Source organism: Sphaeramia orbicularis, chromosome 1 (assembly GCF_902148855.1).
Source record: "Sphaeramia orbicularis chromosome 1, fSphaOr1.1, whole genome shotgun sequence".
In the NCBI taxonomy this organism is placed as follows: Eukaryota; Metazoa; Chordata; class Actinopteri; order Kurtiformes; family Apogonidae; genus Sphaeramia; species Sphaeramia orbicularis.
Window position 1 is genome coordinate 619,705 of NC_043957.1, and position 16,807 is coordinate 636,511.

At 38.3% G+C, this 16,807-nt stretch overlaps 1 protein-coding gene across 1 annotated transcript in view; it reads right to left on the minus strand.

Moving 5' to 3' along the window:
• The window catches only part of LOC115428136 (voltage-dependent T-type calcium channel subunit alpha-1I-like), a 432,180-nt gene that overhangs the window by 171,627 nt on the left and 243,746 nt on the right, over positions 1–16,807 (minus strand). Inside the window, 2 exon segments of the mRNA XM_030146986.1 lie at positions 14,848–14,916; positions 15,821–15,944. Of these exon segments, the coding sequence (XP_030002846.1) occupies positions 14,848–14,916; positions 15,821–15,944 (193 nt within the window).

Sequence of the window (16,807 nt, forward strand, 5' to 3'; positions counted from 1 at the left end):
ATCCCTGCTATGATAAAACATGATGCATGGGAAATCTATACGGAGCTGAAACTAGCGCTATTATCGAAGCTTCTCCTCGCAGCTGTCCTTTGGCTGACAGGGCGAGGATGTCACATTAAATTCCAATTACACTGAAACTCCCTTCGCTGTCGTTTAGCAGAAAATATGGCAATGATTACGCTTGTCGTTTCAGCGTTATTTTTACAATCCGAAGTTTAAGATGGGACCCCATTAGCATACACTACCTCACATTAACCTGGAAATGGCTTTCATGAATCTCCACTAGGAGGTTTTTTTTTCCTACACTTTGCCAACTCGTAATTCAACAGTTCTTGGTTGTTAGAACAGTTGAATGGATTTGGATCAGGAGTCTGGCCTTTCTCATTATTTGTTTTTCAGCAGCGGCACACCGGAATGTGGGACAAACTGATTCTTTTTATAGCGAACAGTTTCATATGAGAATGTGAAACAACAGCCGGTAAGGGTTGGTTTAGTGTTGGATCTGGGAAAACCAGATGTGGGTCTGTTCTGGACCAAATACTGCAGGGTGCTGCTCCTGATTTGAGCTGAGAATATGCATTTTTTAAATCAGCTGGCAGCTCAGCGCATCTCAAAGTAGTTTAGCTTAATAAAATAAGAGCACTTGAGAGTCACTAAAATAAGACTACATGGGTGCTTCTATAAAACTGGGTTTATTTTACCATCTGCCACTTTTCCATCTTTTTAGACCCAATAATAAAAGTTAAATGTAGACAGATTTAACCCCAGGATGGACCTAATGATGACCTCAGTATTAGTAAGAAACATTAATTTGGGCACTGACACAACAGTAGCACTGGGTCTTTATTAGATAAAAACCAGTGACTAACATGAACAACCTGAAGTTTCTTCAGAAAAATTTAATGAATATTCTGCCTCAGTTTATCATTTACCCATGTCCATTACTTCTTACAGATCACAGTGGATCTACAAATACACCACATATTTAATAATAGGCAGAATATTATTCATGTTACGTCTCTTAAGATATCTCCTGTTCATATTTGTTCTGGTTTTTCACATGTTTTGTGGAAGGGTAGTGTGTAAATGAAAACACTGTCATGGAATGTTACTATTTTACACTAAAACAAAGAACATTTTGGAGCAGTCATCATTTATAGGTTATTATGATAGTATTTAACTGGTTCTGACCCACTTGGGATCATACTGGTCTGTATGAGGGTGCTTCTATAAAACTGGGTTTATTTTAGTATCTGTCACTTTTCCAGCTGTTTAGACCCAATACTCAAAGGTAAATGTGGACAGTTTTAACCCCAGGATGGACCTAATGATGACCTCAGAGAAATGCACAAAAAATAGACTCTTACTTTGAAACATCCCATAATTAATGAATTCTTTATAAATTATTGGGTCCAAAAATAGGACCCAAATCTGGACATTAAATGTGCCTAGGTGTCAGTGCATTAGCTGTGTAAACATGTGTAAATGCTCTTCTACAGACTCTAAATACAGACACTGTTCAGTGTGTGGATCCTAGTGGTTTTTCTAATCCACACATGGGGGTTGTTCATCAGTCTCAGTCTCATTCCAGGTTTGGGGTGGAACTCATTGTGTCCACTGGTGTTACATACAGAACCTGAACATTTAAACACATATAAATTGCGAATTATTTTGCAAAAACTGCCTTGCATATTTAGGTCAATTCCCAAAATGTACCTGTGAGAGAATAAAAAGATATTCAAAAAAACAGTAGTGTGTAATTTTCATCTCCTTTTGACCATGTTACATGCTGATTTTAGTATTAAATATTAAAAAACATAAAAATGTGTTTTATCTGAAAAACACTTTCTCTTTTATCTGAGTAAATATGTATTTTTCAAATAGACCCAAAGTGCTTCCAAACCTGCTTCACAACATTCGTCTACATCTGGGTTGAATTTTTTGCCCAAATGTCTTGTTTTTAGGACCAGTTTCAGAGAAGAACCCAAATATAAAAATATTTTTATATAATAATAGATTATTTAATACATGCTGCTCTGTGTAGTTTTTGCACTTTATGAATTCATCCTGAGGGCTGGACTGGACCCCTTGGTGGGTCGGATTTGGCCCGCAGACCGTATGTTTGACGCCCCTGGGCTAGTGGCACAGATAACATACGCCACTGGCAATGAACGCCAAGGTTCTTATCGTTAACGAAAACTAACCAAATGACCAAAACTAGAACTGAAAAAACATTTTCATTAACTGAAATAAATAAAAACTATTATTAAAAGAAAAAAAGACATAACTAACTGAAACTGTATTGTGTGTTTACTAAACTAACTAAAACAGATACAAATTCTGGATCCAATTCCCTTGGTTTTGGTCTTTGTCAATGTCAGATTGATGTTCAATGGATTTCTTTGTCTCTCTCAGTTTTCTGTGCTGTCTCCATACGACACTTTTTGCTCCGTCACTTGTGTTCACTTGTGGTTTCCAGTCGTCTTCTGGTCCCCACTCTACCTGGAAACATGGAGACTAAAGCAGCAGAGTCCTGTCTGGGATTGATTTGAATAGGAGCACAGAGAAGAAGAGAAAAGAGACCACTGAACTACAACTGAACTACAACTGAACTACAACTAAACTACAACTGAACTACAACTAAACTACAACTGAACTACAACTAAACTACAACTGAACTGAACTACAACTAAACTAAACTACAACTAAACTAAAACTAAACTAAAGTACAACTAAACTAAAACTAAACTACAACTAAACTAAAACTAAACTGAACTACAACTAAACTAAAACTAAACTACAACTAAACTGAACTACAACTAAACTAAACTACAACTAAACTAAAACTAAACTAAAGTACAACTAAACTAAAACTAAACTACAACTAAACTGAACTACAACTAAACTTAAACTAAACTACAACTAAACTAAAAACTAAACTACAACTAAACTGAACTACAACTAAACTGAAACTAAAACTAAACTACAACTAAACTGAAACTACAACTAAACTAAACTGAACTACAACTAAACTAAACTAAACTAAACTAAACTACAACTAAACTAAAACTAAACTACATCTAAACTACAACTAAACTAAACTACAACTACAACTAAACTACAACTAAAACTAAACTACAACTAAACTAAAACTAAACTAAACTACAACTACAACTAAACTAAACTACAACTAAACTACAACTACAACTAAACTACAACTAAAACTAAACTACAACTAAACTAAACTACAACTACAACTAAACTGAACTACAAGTAAACTACAACTACAACTAAACTACAACTACAACTAAACTACAACTAAACTGAACTACAACTAAACTAAAACTAAACTAAACTACAACTAAACTAAACTACAACTACAACTAAACTGAACTACAACTAAACTACAACTACAACTAAACTACAACTACAACTAAACTACAAGTAAACTACAACTACAACTACAACTAAACTACAACTAAACTACAACTACAACTACAACTAAACTAAAACTAAGCATTTAGAAAGAAAATGAAAACTAATAAAAACTATCAAACCTGCTCTAAAAACTAATTAAAACGAACTGAATAAGAGGAAAAACAGTCCAAACTAAATTATAATGTAAAATCCAAAACTATTCTTACCTTGATGAACACATGTGACCTTTAAGGTGATGACTCATTTTACAACCACAGCCTTATGTCGGCCAATGCTTTCGCTGACTACTGGATTTTTTTTTATTTGAACTGCTTTCAGTCGTCTCGTATTTGAAGCCCAGTGCAGTGTCATATTTTGAAAACATAAAACCTTTAGCTCCATACTGAGTTCGGGGTTTACTGTCAAAAGCAGAGGAGCAGTCACTAAAGTCCTTGCCCTGCTTTCACTTGCTCAGACTCCTGGTTCTGCTTTAGCCTGGCTAAATCTGCTAATGGACTTTGGACAGATGGGAGGCTTCTGCACAACCCTTTACAAAACCACACTCCATAGTCTGAAGAATGGGTCTAGATCTGAAAACACATTTCCATGTGACGCATCATAGTACGTTAAAGTACGATGCATTAGGTTTCATCAGAATACATTTCATGTCTTCATTTCTTCCAGCTCTGACCTTCACTGAACGCTGGAGGAGCTGAAAACAAAAATATGATGATCTGATGCCAAGGTCGCAATGCAATGCTGAAAAATGTGGCGCCACGTACTGCATTTCCTGTTCTTTACTTGTTTTTTCTCAAATTCCACAGGCTACATGATGTGGACAGCAGGAGTTAAAGTGTACCTGTACTGGTCATGTTTACAACCCTGTGGTTTGTGTTTTACTTCTAACAAGAGCGGAAATTCAGCTAGAAATCGCCACAAATGCACAATACTGGACTTTTTTACTCCGTGAATTATGGGAGCAGAACCTATGGGGAGCAGCCATTACTGTCCAGAAGTGACATACCATCGTTGTTTGCAGTGTGAAGGACTGCAAGTAAACAAGCAGCAGTCAGTGAGACAGATTGAGCTAAAGGGCTCATATTTGTCTAAACCCACTTTTCTTAGTCTGTGCTTCATTTCTTTGTGTATTTGGACGCTAATAGTTCAGACAGTTTGAATGTGAACCCTCCAGCTGCTGCAAAACTATCTGTGTATTCATTCCAGCAAAAATCCAGTGGATTTCTACAACCTGTTTGAATTTTGTTATGTCTATAACTAGTTCTGTCTCCACATTTGCACGCATCAGGTCCAGACTTCAGTCCAACATTTCACCAGTTCAACAGAATTGTTTATCAGCAGCAGTGGTTGAAGTAAAAACTGAAAATATGTCTAAACTTCACGCCGGTTACCTAAAATGTTCAGCTGATGGTTGAACAGGACAGAGCAGCACAGCCAATAACCTGGAGGGGGCGGGGCCTGAAGTGCCTCCTGTGCATTTAAAGGGCCAGCGCTCCAAACCCCCTTTGTGGTGTCATTAGTCAGAAACAGTGTTGCAGATGGACCTGTGGAGCTGAATGAATGAAGAATTCAGAGCCAAGCAGAGCATTTACAGCACAGGTGTCAAACTTGCGGCCCAGGGGCCAAATCCGGCCCGCCAAAGGGTCCAGTCCGGCCCTTGGGATGAATTTGTGAAATGCAAAAATTACACTGACGATATTAACAATCCTTTTAGTTCAGGTTCCACATTCTGACCAATTCAATCTCAAGTGGGTCAGATCAGTAAAATACTATCATAATAACGTATAAATAATGACAACTCCGTATGTTTCTCTTTGTAAATGTAAATATTTTCATGTATTTACACTAAAACCAAGTATAATTTTGCAAAAAAACAAAAAAAAAGTGAATAACCTGAACAAATATGAACAACCTGAAATGGGCTTAAGAGAAGTAAGTACAATTTGAGCAATATTCTGCCTGTTACTAAATGTTTTTGTGTATTTGTAGATCCATTGTGATCTGTAAGTTATCAGGTACATGTGTAAATGATAAAGTGAGGCAGAACATTGTTAAAATTACACTTATTTTTTTCCGTTTGTTCATGTTATTCACATCTTTTGAAAGGATAGTTTGTAGATGTAAACATTTTCATAATTTAAAATGAACTTTTTTCACTCTAAAACAGAAAAAAGTTTGGAGTTGACATTATTTATATATTATTCCGTTATTATTTTACTGGTTGGGCCCACTTCAGATTTAATTTAGCTGAATGTGGAACTGAACTAAAATGAGTTTGACATGCCTGATTTACAGTTTATGGAGACCACAGGGAAAGGAGGGAAAAGGAAGAATTCCATTTCATAAAGCTAAATACCACTCCTTTAAAGTTGGTGTTGTTGGTGTTTGTTGTTTGTTCAGTCGTATCCTTTCCACTCCTCCACTGTCCTAGACACACGACCCAGCACTGGTTGATAATGTGTCATCTTAGACTGGTTTCTGCTGTACCGGGTCAGAGACCAGTCCATTTCAGCCCAGGTAATGAGACAACACGACCGGTCTGGGTCAGTACCGGGTCAGAGACCAGTCCATTTCAGCCCAGGTAATGAGACAACACGACCGGTCTGGGTCAGTACCGGGTCAGAGACCAGTCCATTTCAGCCCAGGTAATGAGACAACACGACCGGTCTGGGTCAGTACCGGGTCAGAGACCAGTCCATTTCAGCCCAGGTAATGGGACAACAGAACCGGTCTGGGTCAGTACCGGGTCAGAGACCAGTCCATTTCAGCCCAGGTAATGGGACAACAGGACCGGTCTGGGTCAGTACCGGGTCAGAGACCAGTCCATTTCAGCCCAGGTAATGGGACAACAGAACCGGTCTGGGTCAGTACCGGGTCAGAGACCAGTCCATTTCAGCCCAGGTAATGGGACAACAGGACCGGTCTGGGTCAGTACCGGGTCAGAGACCAGTCCATTTCAGCCCAGGTAATGGGACAACAGGACCGGTCTGGGTCAGTACCGGGTCAGAGACCAGTCCATTTCAGCCCAGGTAATGGGACAACAGGACCGGTCTGGGTCAGTACCGGGTCAGAGACCAGTCCATTTCAGCCCAGGTAATGGGACAACAGAACCGGTCTGGGTCAGTACCGGGTCAGAGACCAGTCCATTTCAGCCCAGGTAATGGGACAACAGGACCGGTCTGGGTCAGTACCGGGTCAGAGACCAGTCCATTTCAGCCCAGGTAATGGGACAACAGGACCGGTCTGGGTCAGTACCGGGTCAGAGACCAGTCCATTTCAGCCCAGGTAATGGGACAACAGAACCGGTCTGGGTCAGTACCGGGTCAGAGACCAGTCCATTTCAGCCCAGGTAATGGGACAACAGGACCGGTCTGGGTCAGTACCGGGTCAGAGACCAGTCCATTTCAGCCCAGGTAATGGGACAACAGGACCGGTCTGGGTCAGTACCAGTGCTGGAACAGCCCGTGAAGGAGGAACCACGTCTGTGAGCATGACTGACTGACAGAGCAGTGACTGTACTGGACAAGGGGCTAAAAGGTAAGGTACCTGAAAGAAGGGCTAGTATGTCCGTCAGCAGGTCCATGAGGGGCAGGGCAGTCACAGGAGGACGTTCAGTCAGACTGAGTCCATCCACATGAACCACAGGAAATCATTCTTACCTGTTTCCATCAGACTGGTTAAGTCCACCTTATAACCACATCATTATAGTTACATACAGCTACATTTTTGCACACATATATTTCTTCCATTATCATATTGATAATACATTGTCTAGAACACACTGCACAAATTGTTGTTCTACTTTTGTGTCTTAATAGTGTTTTAATATGTGTGTGATTTCTTCCTCGTTTTTCCACCTTTCAGAAGTGACTTATCACCATTTATTGTAACATTGTTTCAGTAAAAATCAAATATTTTCCTATTTATTTCACTGATCATGTAGATGTTTGTAAAAGCTCAGATTAAAGTCGAGGGTTATTACATGACATTTTTATTATACTTTAGTGGCAGTTCCCAAATTAATGTTTCTTACTATTTATCCCTTCTTAAGTGATTCATGACCATTTAACATACTATTATCCTCTGTATTTTGAATTTTTTACATGAAAATCAGGTATTTTCCAGTATTTAATTTACTGATCATGTACTTTAATGATCATTCTAAGATTACATTTGAAGAGTATGATATAAAAAAAATGAAGAAAAGGTGACTTTTTCAGCAAAATCTCTCATTATCTGAACATAACCCCAGTGTGTCCATCCACTGTCATTGATCCAACTCCATGGGTTTGACTGGTGAATCAATGTTGTAGAAGATGACGGTGTTTCCATGGTAACTACGGAGCCTCTGAACGTCCAAACGGGTCATATCTGATGACCATGAAAAGGTGAAGAACTGTATTTGACACCTATTACTTACATGTATTGATAGGATTAGTGGATCAACAGGTACTAAACAGTTTAGATCAGTAGATGGTTCTGGTTGCCGGTGGATGTTTGGGTCTTAAAGGGTTAAAAAGGTGAACACAGAAAACGGTGTGGTGACTGATGTCTGTATGAAATAAAATTCTGACTTCTAGCAGGAAAAAGGCGTAGTGGTAAAGGAGCACAACGGTTCTAACCAGGCGAGAACAGGTTTTTATTTGTGTTTATGTAAAAGTGAGTTGCAGAAAGATGGAGAGAGGCAGGATGGTAAAACCAGAGGACCCCCCCCCTTTTCTAATTAGAGTCTGATGTTCAAGGTCACTCAGTACGCAGGTAATGCAGATTATACTGATCACTTGTTCATGTATTTGTGTTTGTGTGCGGACAGGAGATGAGGACCCAGGCCTCGGTTTGATTAGTGCAGTTGTTTAATTACTGCTCCTTGGAGAGACTGACCGGACTGGGTGAGCAACAAGGAGAGAGAGAGAGAGAGAGAGAGAGAGAGAGAGAGAGACAGAGAGACAGAGAGACAGAGAGACAGAGAGAGAGATGAAGGATGAAACTGAGGCTGAGGAGGGGAAGACACACACACACACACACACAGATAATAGCAAAATACTCTTGATTGACTGAGGTTTGAGAAAACAAACAACACTGCAAGAGATCATTATCCAGCTGGTAATGAATTAATCTGCTACTGAATTGTTCAAAGGCGATGTTTGACAGCAGCATAATTCAACAGCATGTATTTACAGTTGTGCATTTACAGCAGTCTGAGTTAAAAAAAAAAAAAAAAAAAAAAAAAAAAAGCTTATGATTAATGAAATGATTTATCACTATTATTACCCATTGACAGAACACATTACTTAAGCTGTGTAATATTACATAATGCACCCCCTAAGAGCTGATATGGTCCAAATACAACACTATATACAGCATATGCAGTGAGCAATTATTGCCTTCCAAATGTATTAATATCTTCTTAATTAGACAATATTAGCATCATTCCTAAATGACACAAATGTCACTGATAATGTACATAAATCACATGATTTGCGTATTTGCTGTTGGGCTGGTATCGGGTATTGGTATCAGGATAAAATACTACAATATTACACAATATTCATTCTGTACATTATTAAGAGGATAATACAGGGTCTGAGTGACAGGCATTATCAACTATTTCCATTTATTGATGTTAGTTTTCCTTTGTTAAAAGATATATATCAGTGGTTCCCAATTTTGTTTTGCTTGTAACCCCATTTTAACATCACAAATTTCTGGCGACCCCAGAATGGAGTTAATTTTTTTGTTAAAATTAATTTGTTTTTAATCATGTAATAGTTTGCTATACTATAGTGTAAATACAGGCTAATTTTAGAGGACATTTAGTCTATATAATGTCTATTATTGTGGACATTTAGTCTGTATAATGTCTATTATTGTGGACATTTAGTCTATATAATGTCTATTATTGTGGACATTTAGTCTGTATAATGTCTATTACTGTGGACATTTAGTCTATATAATGTCTATTATTGTGGACATTTAGTCTATATAATGTCTATTATTGTGGACATTTAGTCTATATAATGTCTCTTATTGTGGACATTTAGTCTGTATAATGTCTGTTATTGTGGACATTTAGTCTATATAATGTCTATTACTGTGGACATTTAGTCTATATAATGTCTATTATTGTGGACATTTAGTCTGTATAATGTCTATTACTGTGGACATTTAGTCTGTATAATGTCTATTATTGTGGACATTTAGTCTATATAATGTCTATTATTGTGGACATTTAGTCTATATAATTTCTATTATTGTGGACATTTAGTCTATATAAGGTCTATTATTGTGGACATTTAGTCTGTATAATGTCTATTATTGTGGACATTTAGTCTATATAATGTCTATTATTGTGGACATTTAGTCTATATAATGTCTATTATTGTGGACATTTAGTCTATATAATGTCGATTATTGTGGACATTTAGTCTGTATAATGTGTATTATTGTGGACATTTAGTCTATATAATGTCTATTATTGTGGACATTTAGTCTATATAATGTCTATTATTGTGGACATTTAGTCTATATAATGTCTATTACTGTGGACATTTAGTCTATATAATGTGTATTATTGTGGACATTTAGTCTATATAATGTGTATTACTGTGGACATTTAGTCTATATAATGTGTATTATTGTGGACATTTAGTCTATATAATGTGTATTATTGTGGACATTTAGTCTGTATAATGTCTCTTATTGTGGACAGAGGCAGTAAATCCAGGTGTAGATTAAAGGTCAGGATCTGTCCAGTCAGTCCAGCTGGGATTTACAAGGAGGACAATTAATACTGAACAAACAAGAACTGAAACTATGAATTATGAAAGAGCTGCAGCATCTGAAACTGACCACAGTGAACATGTGACACAAACAGAACCACAGTGCTGCAGTTTCAGCTTCAGTTTGTCTTTTATAGATTAGGACTGAGCCTCTGAACATCCAAATGGGTCAAATCTGACCATGATAAAAAGCAGAGAAACAGCATTTTACCTGAATTATTCACATGTAATGATAGGATTAGCGGTCGAAAAGTTTTAGATCAGTATACGCTTTTGTCGCCAGTGACCGTTTAGTCTGTTTAATTTAGAATTCTGGTGTCATTAGTATATAATCATTTCGCCGCAATGTTTCTATGCGACCTCACCCTAAATCCAACATGCTGATTGTCTCTGCCAACTCACCATATATTTTTTATTAGTAGGTTTTTATTTTGATCAATTACTAGAAATTTCAGGCAACCCCATTTGAATTCCAGGCGACTCCACATGGGGTCCTGACCCCAAGGTTGAAAAACACTGGGTTAAAGTGTACAAAAATGTACGTCTTCATAAAGAAAAGTAAAAAAGATCTTTGAGGACGTTTAGAAAATTCATGGGAAAGAATGCTTCTCGGACCAAAACAGAGTTTGTTCAAGGTGCTCTTTGGAAAAAGGGATTCATAACGTAGATATCAAACTGGAAGAAAAATCCAAGGCACTCTCTTTAAACATTAAAATGCCTTTAGTAACCTGACACGGCCATACCTAGACCCAAAAAACACTGCTACGTGTTTTGGCTTCAAGCCTTCATCAGGAAGTCAAACAGGAGCCTGGAAAACTGTAGGTTTATATATACACTGACAGTCAGTAGAAACTCTGAGCTCTAAATGTCTGTATATTTCTACTTGTATAAATGTCTGCATATTTCTACTTGTGTAAATGTCTGTATATTTCTACTTGTATAAATGTCTGTATATTTCTACTTGTATAAATGTCTGTATATTTCTACTTGTATAAATGTCTGTATATTTCTACTTGTATAAATGTGTGTATATTTCTACTTGTATAAATGTCTGTATATTTCTGCTTGTATAAATGTCAGCATATTTCTGCTTGTATAAATGTGTGTATATTTCTACTTGTATAAATGTGTGTATATTTCTACTTGTATAAATGTGTGTATATTTCTACTTGTATAAATGTCTGTATATTTCTACTTGTATAAATGTCTGTATATTTCTACTTGTATAAATGTCTGTATATTTCTACTTGTATAAATGTCTGTATATTTCTACTTGTATAAATGTCTGTATATTTCTGCTTGTATAAATGTCAGCATATTTCTGCTTGTATAAATGTGTGTATATTTCTACTTGTATAAATGTCTGTATATTTCTACTTGTATAAATGTCTGTATATTTCTACTTGTATAAATGTCTGTATATTTCTACTTGTATAAATGTCTGTATATTTCTACTTGTACAAATGTCTGCATATTTCTACTTGTATAAATGTCTGCATATTTCTACTTGTATAAATGTCTGCATATTTCTACTTGTATAAATGTGTGTATATTTCTACTTGTATAAATGTGTGTATATTTCTACTTGTATAAATGTCTGTATATTTCTACTTGTATAAATGTCTGTATATTTCTACTTGTATAAATGTCTGTATATTTCTACTTGTATAAATGTCTGTATATTTCTACTTGTATAAATGTCTGTATATTTCTACTTGTATAAATGTCTGTATATTTCTACTTGTATAAATGTCTGTATATTTCTACTTGTATAAATGTCTGTATATTTCTACTTGTATAAATGTGTGTCTATTTCTACTTGTATAAATGTGTGCATATTTCTACTTGTATAAATGTCTGTATATTTCTACTTGTATAAATGTGTGTATATTTCTACTTGTATAAATGTGTGTATATTTCTACTTGTATAAATGTCTGTATATTTCTACTTGTATAAATGTCTGTATATTTCTACTTGTATAAATGTGTGTATATTTCTACTTGTATAAATGTCTGTATATTTCTACTTGTATAAATGTGTATATTTCTACTTGTAGTTGGCTGTAGTTCTTCCTAGTGTACTTCTTGCTGCCTTAGTGCTGCTCGTTCAGCTCATGCTCAGTTGTCCTGTTGTCTCGGTTCATTACACATGGGTCGCTCTGTTTGCTAAAGTGGACCAAATCCACACTGAGCAGTACTCAGAGGGTCTGTGCACAGTCTGAGGACTGGTTTGGAAGGCCTACATAAAGGCCCAAAAAAGGCCTCCACTGTTAGTCCAGTGACCGCATCATGACACATGTCTGTGGGTTGGACCTGGTATGGAGGAGACCGGTCTGAGCTCCAGTCACACAGCCAGGACTATGGATGGGCTGGTCCCAGACCTGGACCAGGACCAGGACAAGGACCAGGGCCAAGGCCAGGACCAGGACCAGGGCCAGGGCCAGGACCAGGGCCAAGGCCAGGACCAGGACCAGGGCCAGGGCCAAGGCCAGGACCAGGACCAGGACCAGGACCAGGACCGCGACTGTTGGACTGTGTGTTTGGCAGGTGCCATTTTCTTTTGTTCAGTTTTTTGTTTTGAAATTCTTCTGTAAACTTTACATTTTTGTTTCTGTGCCGATATCCCAAACAAATGATTCAGATGAAAAAATCCAGTTTAGGGTTTAAAATAAAAATTATGTCCAAAAATATGGTCTCAAAGTTTTCATTGACTGTGAGTGTAGTAGGATCTGACCAATAGGGATTCACCCACTGGGCGTGAAGACGACGGCCTGCAGAAGGTGTCCACATGTGAACGCTCAGCACATGGTGTCACCGCAGGTCAAAAGGTCATACACAAACAAGACAAATGCTGCGTTTCCACAACGTGGAACCAGCTCGACTCGGCTCGGCTCAACTCTGTATTCCTGCAGACTGCTTCCATTCCAGGATACTACTGACTTTACAGTACCTGGTCGTCATAGCGATGCGGCGTGTTGTTTCCGTGTCGTCTGCTCAGAGTTGCTGATAAACTCTCTCGTTGCGTGTTGTCTGGTCTGACTTTTTACGTCTTCCACCAAAGACTGAATCTCCTGGACCGACTCTGGTGTAGTTTTGGGCTGTTATCATGTGGATTAATGTACCCACAGATTTACTGTCCGTTAACTCATCTGTTTATGTAAAAGGGCGGGGCACAGAGACAACTGTCTGACCAATCAGTGGTCCGCAGTGTTTACGTCACCTTTTAGTATCTGGTCCCCAGTCCTGGAACCTCGGCGGAGGTGAGACCAAAACACTAGTACTGGGTACCAGATTCCAGGTCCTTTATCGTAATGGAAACGCAAAAGGCCGAGTTGAGTTGAGTCAGTACAACGCAGTGGAAACGCGGCATAATAGAAATATTTCCAAATATACTGTACATGAATAAATAACAGTTCAAAATGTCCTTCCTGATGAAGGCTTGAAGCGAAAACACGTAGAAGTGTTTTTTGGATCTAGATATGACCATGCCATGTTAATAAAGGCATTTTAATGTTTAAAGAGAGTGCCTTGGATTTTTCTTCCAGTTTAAGAGCTTTGAGGACGTCGGAGCCACGGAATAACGACCGACGCTCTATTTGAGATAATGAATTGAAGAGCGTGGGGAGGCCGCTGGGAGCACACTGGAGTGACGCGATAACAACAGAACTCAACAGAGCTCGTCTGATTCAATTACAAACGGAAGAGAAAAAAGAATAGAGCGAACGATGAGAGACCGATACAGAGGTGAATATGAACCGGAGTCAAATGTGAAGCTCCGAGGAGAATATGTGAGTGATTGGAAAATTGATCAAAAGAATGGGGGGGGGCACAAAGAGAAAGATGAAAATACAGAATGTGCAAGAAGAAATAAATAAGCTCAGTTCACCCAGGGGGCATGTGCAAGTAAGTACGGACCCATGTGACCACCGACCGCAGAGCCTCCGTGATCTACATATGTGAGACTACACACGTCTTCATTATCCCTGCTCATAAATAAATTACTATAGGGTTTTCAACCATTGCAGGAAATGCCTGGAGACACAAGGGTCTTAATAATGGATGATGCCCTGTCTCCTGGACAGCAGATTAGTGGATTAAAAAGAGTGTGTGGATGTGTGTGCTAGTTTATCGATGGCAAGTCCAGGAGTGGCTAAAGGCCAGCTCAAGAGCGATAGCCTTCTAATTAACTTCATTATCTAGCAGCCCATCGCTAATGGGAGATCTGCAACTGATTAAACCGCAACTTGCAGAGTTGTCAACAGAAGAGGAGAAGAGAAAGAAGGAGGAGGAAGAGGAGGAGGAGGGGAGGGGAGGGCTAAAGTAGGACAGGATAAGGAGGAGGAAATACAAGACGACTGCAATCGGAAAGGTGGAGAAGGAAAAAATCCAAAGAAGAAGAAGAGGTGGAGTAATGAGAGGAAAGGCAAGAAGCAGAAATCAATGTAAAAGAGAAAAAAACCCCTGAAGAGTCAAGAACAGCAGGAGAAAGCAGATGTCAAAAATAAGAAGAGGAGAGATTCAAGGTCGAGACACATGAAAAAGGCAAGAAAACGAGACGAGAAATAGAAGAAGAGAAGGAAACAGTGGAGGATGGGAGTAAAACTGAAGGAGGATTTGTTTTGGTTTTTTTTACCTTGACGGTCATCTCTGCAACAAAGATGGCAGTAAAGATGTAGTTGGAAATAGTAAGAAACAGCCTTTCCTGAAACAAAAGGAGAGAGGACATCAACTAAGAGAAGAGAGGGAGGAAAAGTGGGCTTAAAAGAGACAAAAGTGACAAACACAGAGTCGCTTTTCCATTGACCCTCAAACTGCACAAATATAACTGCCGCATAAAAATTTACCAAATGGAAAAACGACAATTTCACCAAAACGCTTGTTTTTTGATTAAATGTTTTTGAGCTGGAAAGAGGTGGTTTTTTGGACGTAGCACAATTGGTATATCATACAAAACTGCAATGGAAAGACCTTTTTCTGCAACTAGAGTCACGCGAATGAAAAAATAAAAATAAAAAATCAGATGTTGATGGACGTTACAACAAGCAAAGAAGAGTTTTACAAGACACATGGCGCTGATGTCAGCATATCAACTGTCTTTATACTAGCGGTATTGTACCCGTGGTGCCATTGTATGATAGCGCCCTTCTGTGGTGCAACAGCAGAATTGCACCCGTACGCCCTCCCGTGTTGCAACATCGGGACATGCGTCGGACACAGAACGTCCATTATAGTTGGATATGTGCCAAGTCTGAAGTAAACTGAAACAAAATTGATGTTTTTATAGACGTGAAAATTTCACCCATTATAACTAAATGGAGAAAAAAAGATTTAAAATAGTTATAAAAATTTTAACTTTGACCTATTTTTCCAAAAATGTAATGAGATCTATTCTGGGTCACTGGTCATCTCTAAACCCAGTTTGGTCTGAATTCAACCAACAGTTTTGCTGCTCGAGTGTTAAACTGTACCAGTGTAAACAGATGTAAACCAGTGTAAACAGATGTAAACCAGTGTAAACAGATGTAAACCAGTGTAAACAGATGTAAACCAGTGTAAACATATAACCCTGGAAGTCCTGCTTCCTCCAGTGCCCCTCCATGTCTTACCAGACTGCCTTGCAGAATCCTGGGCCTCTCCAGAGCCACCGTGATGCAGTTGAGAAAGATGAAGGCCAGGACCACGTAGTCAAAGAGCTTGTGTGCAATGATGGACTGGCAGAGGAGGCGGAACCTGAGGGGACAGACACAGGAGCTGTAGAGGACGCAGAGGACAAAGTAGCCGACACACTGTGGAGGAGGGGCCAAAGATGCATGATGTCACAGTTTAATTTACGCTACTAAAATATGAGGTAGAGTCCTTTAAATTACATCTATCCAATGACACGATAGACTGAAGGAATACGTGGACTCATGGGTTAACCCTTCAACTCCTGATGTGTCTGTGGTGAGCGTTCTGAATGTAGGATTTATTTGTAAAATTCATAAAAAATCAACCGTTAGCTCAATCAGAAATATTTCCTATCATGTTGATAGAATAGACCTTGTTCTTTCCATAGACATCTGAGCATGCTCAGTTCACCCATCCCCACCTGTGGAATGGGGGGTAAAACACAGAGCAGTGAGTGAGACCGATTCAGCAAAAACAGACGGTTTGGGGTTTGTTTCTTTACACTGTTTTCTTTGCAATTTTTTATTATTTTTTATTGTTTTTTTTACTGTTGTGTCAGAGTTGTGGTGATTTTCCTGTACTTTTTACTGTGTTTTAACTGAGTTTTGACCGTGTAACTGCTTTTTGGAGTTCAACCAGGTGTCAAAAAGCAGCTGGACTGATTTAGAAAAAACAGCCCAAAACAAAAACTACTGGGACCAAATTCAGATACTTCTTGCTCATTTTAGTCCTTTTTCTTTTTTTTTTTGCATTTTTTTCATGTTATTGATTATTTTGTAAATGTTTTATTTGTTCTTCTGAATTTTTTTTTTAATCTTATTATTTTTTCTTCAAGTGATGGTGGCTTATTACCTCCGCCAAGGAGGTTCTGTTTTTGTCTGTCCATTACAAGATAACTCCAAAAGTTATGGATGGATTTGGATGAA